The following is a 10473-nucleotide window of genomic DNA, read 5'->3' on the forward strand; positions in this document are numbered from 1 at the left end:
TCCTCATCACCATCATCACTATGCCATGCCTCCGAAGTCGACGACTGATCCAAAGCAGGGGCAGATTGCACGTATCTGAACCTGCTAAGAATGGGTGGCTGGTCAATTCTCTAGAATTCCGGGCCGAGGGTCTTCAACATGCTTTCGACTTCGTCGCTCTGAATCTCGCTAGGCGCGCCGCTGTTGTCATTATTGTTGTTGTTATCGGGCTGGTGGGCTCCGGGTCTTACAGCACCCCATGGACTGGTGAGTGGGCCGTACGGATATTGCATCCTCATAATGGTGTCGCGGAGAACCTGACGTTCGGCAAGCAAGCTGCGATGGTAGGCACCCAGCTCATCGATGTCGGCAAGCAGCTGGAGTCGCTCCGTCTTCAAGAAGTCATTCTCCTCTTGCAACTGTCTATTTGCCATTTGTAACGCCTCGACAGCCTCGGACTGGACCCAGTCTCTGCGGATTCCCGCCTCAGCCTGAGCGCAGATGTTTTCAAGCTTGTATTTGAATTCCTCAAATGGTCCAACGGCCACTGGGGATGGTGTTGTGGAGCTGCCGTACGCCTGACTGTTTAGACCGTTTGGTGGGGTTACCTCTCGGGAGCTAACGTCGGTCGAACTGCCCTGAACGTGGGTCAGAGCCTGCATCAAGTGCGCCCCGCGTCTCTCGTCTTCCTCTTTCTTCTGCAAGGCACGTTGGAGAGACTTTCCAGCCTTAGCAGGTTCACCAGGGTTGACTTGCTTGGGTGGGTCGGTGTATCTTCCTGTATCCCAGTGGGCATAGAGACATTCTTCATCCGTGCGGCGGCACCGAGATGTCTTGTGCCACCAGTAGCATGTCAGATGTTTGACCGAGTTACGGTTTGGTTTGACAGGTCCACCTGTGCCTGAGTTGGTGGGAGAGTGACGATAAGGTGTTGTGGTGTGGGAGGAAGGTTGAGTGCGGGACGGGCCTCTGGTGCCATGAACCATGTGTTGGCTTCCTGATGGTTGGCGTACGATTGATGGAACCGAAGAGGAGCGTGTATCGCCTCGTCTGCGGCCATGCTGCTCGCGAGCAGGGCGAGACGGTGTATCCTGCATTTGGGGAGTGTTTGGAGCAGAGGATGTATTTGGGTAAGCTGGAAAGGATTGTTGTAGTGGACTTCCAACGACAGGGTTGCTAGTCTGGCGAAGAGCAGCAGACGCTGTCCAAGGCATCGACTGATCTTGAAGTGACGAAACCGTGGTGGACGACGCCGAATTACGCAAGAGTCTGCGGTCTCTGAGAGCCAGCAGGGGCGGTTGGGGGTTTGGAGGAGCGTCCGACATGATTGTATGTTGAACGAGAGATGTAGATGGACAGAACGTCTGTAGAGAGGGAGGAAAGAGAGATTGTTTAAGTATGAAAGTGAAAAGGAAAATGAGGACCTGTTGATGAGGACCTATACCAGTCAAATGCGCATGTACAAAGTGAAGGTGACGGATAAGTGAAATGGCAAAGATGGTGAGGCAGAATAGCGACTTGTCTGCGTGGAGGCCGTCAGCTAGAAGTGAATGAATGATTCCTCGTTTGTTGGACGGGCACTCAGAATGCATTTGCATAACGCATCCTCAATAGCCGTGTAGAGTGCTCCTGCTTCAACGACAATATTGCACCCAGCACGCTCCTTTCATACAACAACCCTACCCTTAGCGCCTGACACGGTTTGCTTTTTGCTTTGCCTTTGGTGAAAGTATGACTCTTGAGTGTTTGCATTCAGATGGTATTCGTCAACCACAACTCTGAGAAGTCCTCAACCACGAGTCTGGAAGTCAACCGTGAGTTTGCTCTGCTTTCCACTTCTTAATTTTCTCTTCAAATTCAAGACTGAACGTATCCCGTCTTCTGGCCCCGTCGTCCGCTATTGTGAACCATGGCGCCTTGTCTTTCAAGAAGATATGTGCTCCAGGTTGTAGCGAGTGATCAGTTTCAACAACGGTTCCCAAGCAGATGTACGTCTGCTCTTTCTCAAAATGGTAGATCATGGACATGGTTGAACCACACATCTTGCAATACCCACGCCCTGCGATGTCGCTGCAACTCCATTTGTCTGGTTGTTGAGTCCAAGTGACCTGCGAAGTTTGGAAATCTACAAACGCTAGGAATGCGCTACCAGAGATCCGCTGGCAAGTCCCGCAGTGGCAAACGTTGATGGACAGGGGTTGAGCATCGGTGCTATATTGAATGCGCCCGCAGGCACAGCTTCCCTTGATCATGATGTGCCGTCTTGGTACCCGAAGTACAGGTGGCAGGTATGAACGGAGGTCAGAATGATGTCGTAGATAGAAATCGGATAAGAAAGCATACCCTACAAACATAACAAACTCCAGAATCACGTGAGCGGCGTCAGTGAGCGACGTCCATCTCCTCCGCCTGAACACGCAACCAGCCTTCTGTTACAATCGCAAGTGTACGAAACCCGATGTCAAGATGGGATCCAAAACCGATGGAGATGATATCCCTCGATACAATGGTACACCCATCCCGACCCGTCACCGGTGCTGCGTGCTAAGTTCCTGCAGGTCCAGACTCCTCGCCTATGCTCAACCCAACTGGTGGAGAAGCACGAGGTGTTCACATTGCAAGAGATGGGGACGGTGTCACGGGAGGCGAGCAAGGAGATGATGGCGACGACGACGAAGATGCCGACGTGACTGGTTTCTCACCACCAGCAACTTCGGCATCAACCACCATCCCTCCCAAAAGGAAGCGGCAGAAGCACAAGAAGAAGAAGACCATTTCAGCGCCCAAGCAGTCATCGCCTCCAAGAGTGCCGGTCTCTGAACTGTTTCCACAAGCCAACTACACAACTGGGGAACTGCAAGAATATGACTCTGTGCACACGGCCACGGCTCGGACGACGGCTGAAGAGCTTCGTTATAACGACCGCCAGGTCGTCCAAGGAAGTACTTTCCTAAGCGACTACCGACAAGCAGCAGAAGTGCATCGCCAGGTACGATACTGGGTTCAACAGAATGTCAAACCTGGGCAAACACTGATGGACATTGCTATGGGTATCGACGATGGCGTCCGGGCGCTACTCGGTAACGCTGGGCTCGAACCTGGAGACAGTCTCAAGGCCGGAATGGGTTTTCCCACAGGTCTTTCACTCAATCATGGCGTCGCTCATTATACACCCAATCCAGGTCAAAGGGATATTGTTTTGCAGCAGAGTGACGTGATGAAGGTGGACTTCGGCGTTCATATCAATGGTTGGATTATCGATAGCGCCTTCACCATGGCTTTTGACCCTATGTACGACAATCTTTTGGCCGCTGCTAAAGACGCGACCAACGCCGGCATACAGGTAGGCTAAAGGAGCTACTTGACCTTCAATGCGAACACGGCGCTGACCAACCCTATCAGACTGCTGGTATTGATGTCCGCATCTGCGACGTCAGTGCTGCAATTCAAGAGGCCATGGAAAGTTATGAGGTTGACATCCGCGGTGAAACATTCCCTGTCAAGGCTGTAAGGAGTCTATGCGCCCACGACATCAAACATTACCGCATTCATGGCGGGAAGTCGATACCATTTGTCAAGAATGCAGACCAGACCAAGATGGAAGAAGGCGAAGTATTCGCCATTGAGACGTTTGGAACTACCGGACGTGGAGTTCTAGTTGACGATGTGAGTATCGCCTCTTCCATGTATGCTTGCCAGGGTTTCAATACTTACGCCACATATAGGAGGGAATTTATGGCTATGGCTTGAGTCATGACGCTCCAAAGCAGGTGACATTGCCTCTTGTCTCCGCCAACCGTCTGTACAAGACCATCAAGAAGAACTTTGGAACCCTTGTTTTCTGCCACCGCTATCTTGCTCGTCTTGGCCTTGAAAGGTACCTGGCAGGCGTAAGTTTTCCGTCCGTGGATCAAGCCAGAAGATCATAACTAATGAAGCGAAGTTGAATTGCCTGGAACGCAATGGGATAGTCGAGTCTTATCAACCCCTCGCAGATGTCAAAGGATCCTACTCGGCCCAGTTCGAACATGTATGTTCCCTCCCCTTTACTAGGCCATCTGCTGATGAATAGCAGACAATCCTGCTCCGAGAGTCGTGCAAGGAGGTGCTCAGTCGAGGTACCGACTATTAGGACCAACCCCTTCAACTCTGTAGGCAGAGCTCCAGTACGCGTGCATAGCTTCAACACGACTGCATGCGTTGGTCGCGATTGATCGCATCATTTCAACACAATTGATGGCGTCAAACAAGAATGCATGGTTTCAACACGACTGCATTACTTTGAGACGATTGCATTGCTTTCAACAGCAATGCGTTCCCTTCAACACTAGTACAGTATTGCTTTCAGTATGATCGACTTCGAGCTTCGTTATCGAGTCAAATTCAATTATGCCTTGATCTTCACGTAATCTTCTTAGACATGCGAATTCTACATGCTTCGAAACAGGATACCATCGAGTGGGTAGACCTAATCTGTGGCTAAGACCACAAGGCGCCGTAGTCGTCTGGTTTTGGTAGGGAGACAGCATATAATTCGTTACGGGATATGTTCAGCGGCGAGTAGTTTCCTGCAAAATGGCCAGCGCTGAGGGATGAGGACAGTGCACCGTACTCGTCCAACACTGATGTTGCAGTCAATCATTTACTGAACGCGGAAAAAATAAATATGTCAAAGTTGCAGTATTTATACGCCGCTCACCCCGCAATGCCCGCACTCTCCAGAGATCGACATCTTGACAATATCCTACCTCGGTCAGCACTCAACATTGTGATTCACATATGGAGACAAATCTCGAGACGATCCTGTATACTGCTTGAACCTGCGTGATCATCATGGGCGGCGCCACGACGCAACCTGGCTCAAATCCTCCTAGTTTCCTCGCACGCGTCGAGACTGTCCGCCGCAAAGTGTTGGAAGAGCACCTTACTGCAAAGCTGTACTATGTCAAGGCCACGACCCAAACTCCCGAGGGTGTCACCTTTCCCTCGAAATTGACGGAAATGGAAATCATGTTCCGCCTAGACGATGGCATCGCGACAGTCAAATCAACTGGTCACGACGATTTCGGGCCTATCGAGATTCGCCCTGGACCTATCATGGGCAATGCAAATCTCGTCTGGCCTATCAGCTTGGATATCAGCGAGGCTGATGCTCTGCTCAAACTGCAGGGACACACCGGGAGCTACGATGCTGTGACCCTGCGGAAGCCCTTGTATCCTGGGATGAATGAAAATTATTATTTCTTTAGTATGGTGGAAGGACCGGATTTGTCTGTGGGAACTGAGAGCCGTGAGGTTTCATAGTTCATTTGCTTCACAAAAGGAGACATCGCTGGAACTTTTGCCGGCTACCTAATGACAGAGCAACGCCAACAAGCCTGAACCTCACATGTAGGGAATCAAGTACAGGTTTGTTGCAGTCGCCCCAATAAATCCCCAGCAGAAGCACCAAACAAAATTCAGCATGAATCTTTCAGAACTCTACTCTGGCGCTTGTCCTTTGGTCTTCGTCTCTTGGGGGTCCTCTCCTGCTGCAACCTCCTCGATCGCCTCGCGAATGATGCCGCAACCCTTGGCCATGTCTTCCTTGGTAATGTTCAAAGGAGGAATGAACCGCAGGGTATCGTAGATTGAGGTCGTGAGAATGAGCATGTCTTTTTCCATGCACTTGGCCTGGACCTTTGACGCGAAGCTCTTGCCGCCCACAAACTCACACGCCAACATCAAGCCCAGTCCTCGGACATCGTAGACCATATCGGGAAAGTCAGACTTGGCTTTCTTCAGCATATCCATCATCTCCTTGCCTCGAGTGTTGACGTTGTCCAGAATCTTTTCGTCCTTGAAAGCCTGCGCGACAGCAATACCTGCTGCACAGGAGACAGCGTTACCGGCGTACGTGCCACCCATTGAGCCGGGCTTCTGGGTGTCCATCAATTCCTTTCTGGAGACGATACCTGACAGCGGGAATCCGTTTGCGATGCCTTTGGCCATGACCAGGATGTCTGGTCGGACGTCGAAGTGCTCGATGGCAAACATCTTGCCGGTGCGGCCGAAACCGGACTGTACTTCGTCGGCGACAAGGAGGATATTGTTCTTGTCGCAGATCTCGCGGATACGTTGGAAATAACCTGCTGGAGGGGGGACGTATCCACCTTCGCCGAGAAGAGGTTCAATAAAGATGGCTGCTGTGTCTGACGGGGCAGTCTCGCGCTTCAAAAGGAGTTCGAGCTGATCGACGGGATCCATACAGCAGTTTTCGTAGTTAAATTTGCCATTGGAGTGCTTCGAAATGGAGCACTGTGCGCAGTAGGGGAATGGAACGGAGAAGACACCGGGCATCAGAGGGGAGTAATTCTCGCCGTAGATGGTTTTGGACCGCGTCATGGCCATGGTGCCGAATGTCCGGCCGTGATACGAGCCTTGCATGACGATGATGTTGGGTTTCTTGGTGGCATGTCTGGCGAGCTTGACGGCTGCTTCAACTGCTTCAGAGCCCGAGTTCCAGAAGAAGAACGTGTCCAGTGACTTGTGTGGCATGACTGGTAAAAGTGATTCTATGAGCTCGAGATATGGTTTTTGAAATGCGATGTTGACCTGTTTGAGACTGTATGAGCTGAAAGTTCATACGTGAATACTATTTGTTTACCTGTGCATGCACCATTTTGCCGACTTGTGTTTGAGCGGCCTTGGTTACGGCGGGATGACAATGGCCCAGATTGGCGACGCCGATGCCGCATGTGAAGTCGAGCATCTTGCGGCCGCTGGCCATGGTCACGTAGGAGCCGGAACCGCTCTCAATGACCTCAGTTGCCAGTCGACCAATTCCCCTCGCAACATGGCGGGTGCCGAATTCTGTGAGCTTGGAGACACTCATGGTGAGCAGCTGGACGCCGTGCCTCTGCGTGCAAAAGCCAAGGGGTCAAGGAAAAGGTCAAGCGGCGAGCTCTGGGATGCTGGGTCAACAGAACGTCCAAGATGCTGGTAATGTCCTTTGTTGTGGGACGTTATCTAAAAAGTTATGGCCTGATTACGTAGAGATTAATTACGCTGTACGTCATTGGCTGCTGGCCTGGATCCGAGCTTGCATATAAACAGGATCCAAGGGGAAAGCGCGTCTTGCGGCAGAACATTAAATTAAAACTCAACTCTCGGATTTCAATTTCATGCCAGGAAATGGACCATTCGCTTCATGTACACATAGTTCATCGTCAAGCTTTTCGTGCGTCGCCGGGGCTAATCTTTCTCTACCTTCGCGGCGTGGCCTTCGGTCAAACCAAGCAGACGAGCCTCGCTATCGACTGCCGTGGGCAGCTCATCTTCAATGCTCCGCTCCTTAGGTTTCCAACCCAACAATTTCTTGCCTCGAATTGACACACCTCTCGAGTTTGTGCCGATCGAGATCCAGATTGGAAGTACATGGTTCGCTTCATCTGGCTTGTAGCTCTTCAGTTCCGCACTTGGGAGGAGATCTTTCTTATGTGCGATGTTGGCAATGGACTGCAGTACATCGCCCCATACAAAGGATCCGTTCTCGGCCAAGTAGTATCCCTCCTCGTTCCAGGTCGCTGGTGGTCCTCCGTTGACAGCTGCCTCGCCCAGTAACAGGTAAAGCTCAGAGAGGTCTTGCACATTGACTTGGTGCCAGATGTTTTCCCCTTTCTCAACCTTGAAGGCGTGCTTGTGCTCGAGGAATGCTGCAGTCGTCTTGTAAATCTGGACGGAGCGGGTGTTGTCCGGGCCTCTGCCTTTGCCGATCTAGTCCGCTGTCAGCATGTTGTGAAAACCACACATTTGAGACGTACAATTGTTGGTGGACAAACGATGGCAGTCCTGACCGTGTCAGAATAGGATGAAAGAACAATCTTGTCGACATTCCTATGTGGTGCTGGGTCTGGCTGTGAAGTGAGCTCTTTGATGTTGTCCCAATCGTCAAACACTTTCTCTAGCTGGTTGCCGTATTCATTGTTCTTGATTGTCTCGTAGCCCAGGATAAGGGTGCCTGAGGTGTGAATCCAGAAGCCAGGTCCTTGGCCCTTTCGCCGTGCAAGGCCTTTGGCGATGGCTTGTGCAGAACCTTCATGATCGCAGTTGGCAAAATGATAGACAATGTCGGCATTCGCAGCCTCCTCCTCAATCAATTCGACAGCATCAAGATCTCCGTAGACTAGTCGGACTTTGGGATAGATACTCGCTATCTTTGCTCCCTTGTCAGTGTTGCGTACTAAGCACGTAAACTCCCATTCTGGATGTCTTTCAGAAACCAGATATAGGAAGTCGCCTCCGATATAACCAGTTGTGCCGGTCCTGTTACGGTCAGAATATGCTTAGCAGGTCTCCGAAAGAACACATACAGGAATAGCTTTGGGACCATGACTGGTGTGGGACCCATGACAGATAGTAGACGACGAAGAAACTGCTTGTAAGATAGTTGTAGAAGATGGATCTCGGTAGAGTGATGTCGATTGATTGATTGAATCATTGATTGATTATTTCATATACCAAAAGGCAGTTAGCCTATGCGGGTCAAAGCCTAATACGTCATCCTACTCAGGCATCACCACACTACATGGGAAAAGCTTTCCTTGACAACAGTAAAGATAACTAAGGTTCGCACATTTGAGCAACAACAACATGTTAACGATCACAACACTCTGGCGCCAACCATCTTCCGTCCCGACGATGTAGAGAAATCTGCAAGCGCCGACCAGATCAACCTCTCTCCTCGACTTCTGGCCGCACGTTGATGCCAGACTTTGGATTCTGGTCGGTTGCTTCGTGCAACACTCATGGTTGAACCAAGCAAGGCGTCGATCTTCGCTGTCAATCGCTGGTACCGAAGATGACTTTCTTTCCTTTCGCAATAACGCGATGAATGTGTGAGATGTACCAGCTTTTGAGCCTTTCAAAGGTATGGGCAAGGACCTGGTTTTCTTTTTTGTTATAAAGGCGAGGTTGTCTGCGTCTGGCAGGATCTGTTCTTGCTGAATATGTCCACTCATTTTCCCTCGACCGTTGCAACCTATCACACAGCTTCCCCTTAAAACAAATCACCACAACGTTCACAAGCCATGGGCGTACTACTGACCCTCCCGATCCTCGGATCTATTGCTTACTATATGACTGTTCCAAGTGTCGTAATGGGTGTAACGTCGGTTCTTTCAGCGGGAGCAGTAGGCGCAATTACCGGGGTACGTAACCTCCTTTTCGCCAGGATGTCATCATGCTAACTGCGAATACAGGTAGCTTTTGGTTGCGCATGCGACGGCAAGGGTATCGGGAAATGCAAGAGGTCCTGCGGTGCTGCCATGCAGACTGGTGACTGGTCCGACGAAGACGTCCTTACTCAGAGAAGAGTGACCGTTTTCAACGGCGTGGGCTCGTGGGCTGATCCGCGGATTGCTGGTGTTTCCCTATACGGCGCCTTCGGTACCGATGGCAACATCATGGAAACTCCAGAGATCGTCCTCGGCGACATTATTTCCTGGTATGACTTTGTAGCCCTCGAGAACGGCGAGAACCGTCTTGGATCGGTCTACATCACCAACTCGGGTACCGATCCCATCTGTGTCGCTGGTCTTCAGATCCCCACGAGCAACGGTGTTTTGACCATATCCGGCAATCTGGCAAAGGTCTGCCATGTGGACAACTACGCATCACAAATCGGTGTCTTGACCAATGATAGTGCATGCGTTTGGGTTGACCGTCATGGTTCAAATGGTATCCAGATGCCCGGATTGTTGTTCGATCTTACCCAGGCGGACGATACGATGTCGGGGGGCATTCCTAATAGTACGGCGTTGGAGGACTTGTGTACGGCGCCTTTCGTTGTACCAAGATCACAGCCCGTCAAGAGGAGCTTCCCTGGGGAGGCAAGGGACTTCGATTTTCGAACCCAGCTGGTCAAGAGCAGCCGAGAGGGAAACAGCGCGGTACGACTCTGCGCCGACAAATCTGCCAAAGGGCCTGACTTTGTCAGTCTCGCAGAGAATCTCTACTGCGATATGGAGTCCCGAATCGTGTATCCCGTCTGCGACAACAACCAAAATTCTTGCTTCGATTTGGAACGGGATGAGCTGGTCGAAATGGCTAAGACTCCCGAGCAACGTGATCTCCAACCACATAAAGCCAAAAAGGTTATGAAGACCTTTAAGAAGGTCCAGGTGTGGACTTAGAGAGGCACGGGTGTCTGACCAGCACTCAACTGCCAGCAGTACGCACCACAGGGCTCGGCAACGGCATCAACTGCCAGTGCCGCCGACGCTATACATGGTACACAATTAACAGACGCAGCACGCCACTCGTCCCCGGACAACGGCGACAGCGTTATACGCGCATCACGAAGTTTACAGGCTGATAGGATGAACGTACCTAGTATATACAAAGGATCCCATACGACGTAACGTAGAGTTGATAGAGAGATAGAGCGCCAAATGAGAAGCGATAGCAAGGCTTCATGTCCCACGAATATGGTTGAAATGGTGAAGGCAACCCCCG

At 51.1% G+C, this 10473-nt stretch overlaps 7 protein-coding genes across 7 annotated transcripts; 3 read left to right on the forward strand and 4 right to left on the reverse strand.

Annotated features, from left to right (window-relative positions):
• Positions 1–110: 110 nt before the first annotated feature.
• Positions 111–1304, reverse strand: EDD37DRAFT_651467 (uncharacterized protein; the record flags this gene model as incomplete). The annotated part of the gene is made up of 1 exon (XM_062818358.1): positions 111–1304. One exon carries the CDS (start codon positions 1302–1304, stop codon positions 111–113), a length of 1194 nt encoding a protein of 397 aa, XP_062669181.1.
• Positions 1305–1682: 378 nt separating this feature from the next.
• On the reverse strand, positions 1683–2277 carry EDD37DRAFT_464661 (Mss4-like protein). Its single transcript, XM_062813008.1, has one exon. The coding sequence runs from the start codon at positions 2229–2231 to the stop codon at positions 1788–1790; it is 444 nt and encodes a 147-aa protein (XP_062669182.1). The 5' UTR covers positions 2232–2277; the 3' UTR covers positions 1683–1787.
• Positions 2278–2417: 140 nt separating this feature from the next.
• EDD37DRAFT_634312 (methionine aminopeptidase 2-like protein) lies at positions 2418–4451 on the forward strand. Its single transcript, XM_062816845.1, has 6 exons — positions 2418–2488; positions 2538–3322; positions 3382–3645; positions 3705–3869; positions 3923–4009; positions 4055–4451. Exons 1-6 carry the CDS (start codon positions 2446–2448, stop codon positions 4109–4111), a joined length of 1401 nt encoding a protein of 466 aa, XP_062669183.1. The 5' UTR covers positions 2418–2445; the 3' UTR covers positions 4112–4451.
• A 266-nt stretch (positions 4452–4717) lies between these two features.
• EDD37DRAFT_464895 (uncharacterized protein) lies at positions 4718–5372 on the forward strand. Its single transcript, XM_062813011.1, has one exon. It carries the CDS (start codon positions 4813–4815, stop codon positions 5281–5283), a length of 471 nt encoding a protein of 156 aa, XP_062669184.1. The 5' UTR covers positions 4718–4812; the 3' UTR covers positions 5284–5372.
• On the reverse strand, positions 5364–6853 carry EDD37DRAFT_682844 (4-aminobutyrate aminotransferase; the record flags this gene model as incomplete). Its single annotated transcript, XM_062819818.1, has 2 exons — positions 5364–6573; positions 6626–6853. The coding sequence occupies 2 exons, from the start codon at positions 6851–6853 to the stop codon at positions 5461–5463; spliced, it is 1341 nt and encodes a 446-aa protein (XP_062669185.1). The 3' UTR covers positions 5364–5460.
• Positions 6854–7097: 244 nt separating this feature from the next.
• Positions 7098–8450, reverse strand: EDD37DRAFT_634315 (uncharacterized protein). Its single transcript, XM_062816846.1, has 3 exons — positions 8331–8450; positions 7782–8283; positions 7098–7734 (listed from the first exon to the last, which is right to left on the reverse strand). Exons 1-3 carry the CDS (start codon positions 8366–8368, stop codon positions 7213–7215), a joined length of 1062 nt encoding a protein of 353 aa, XP_062669186.1. The 5' UTR covers positions 8369–8450; the 3' UTR covers positions 7098–7212.
• A 124-nt stretch (positions 8451–8574) lies between these two features.
• EDD37DRAFT_634318 (uncharacterized protein) lies at positions 8575–10439 on the forward strand. Its single transcript, XM_062816847.1, has 2 exons — positions 8575–9167; positions 9219–10439. Exons 1-2 carry the CDS (start codon positions 9048–9050, stop codon positions 10149–10151), a joined length of 1053 nt encoding a protein of 350 aa, XP_062669187.1. The 5' UTR covers positions 8575–9047; the 3' UTR covers positions 10152–10439.
• Positions 10440–10473: the final 34 nt, after the last annotated feature.

Source organism: Exophiala viscosa (assembly GCF_022695815.1).
Source record: "Exophiala viscosa unplaced genomic scaffold EDD37scaffold_7, whole genome shotgun sequence".
Taxonomy (NCBI): Eukaryota; Fungi; Ascomycota; class Eurotiomycetes; order Chaetothyriales; family Herpotrichiellaceae; genus Exophiala; species Exophiala viscosa.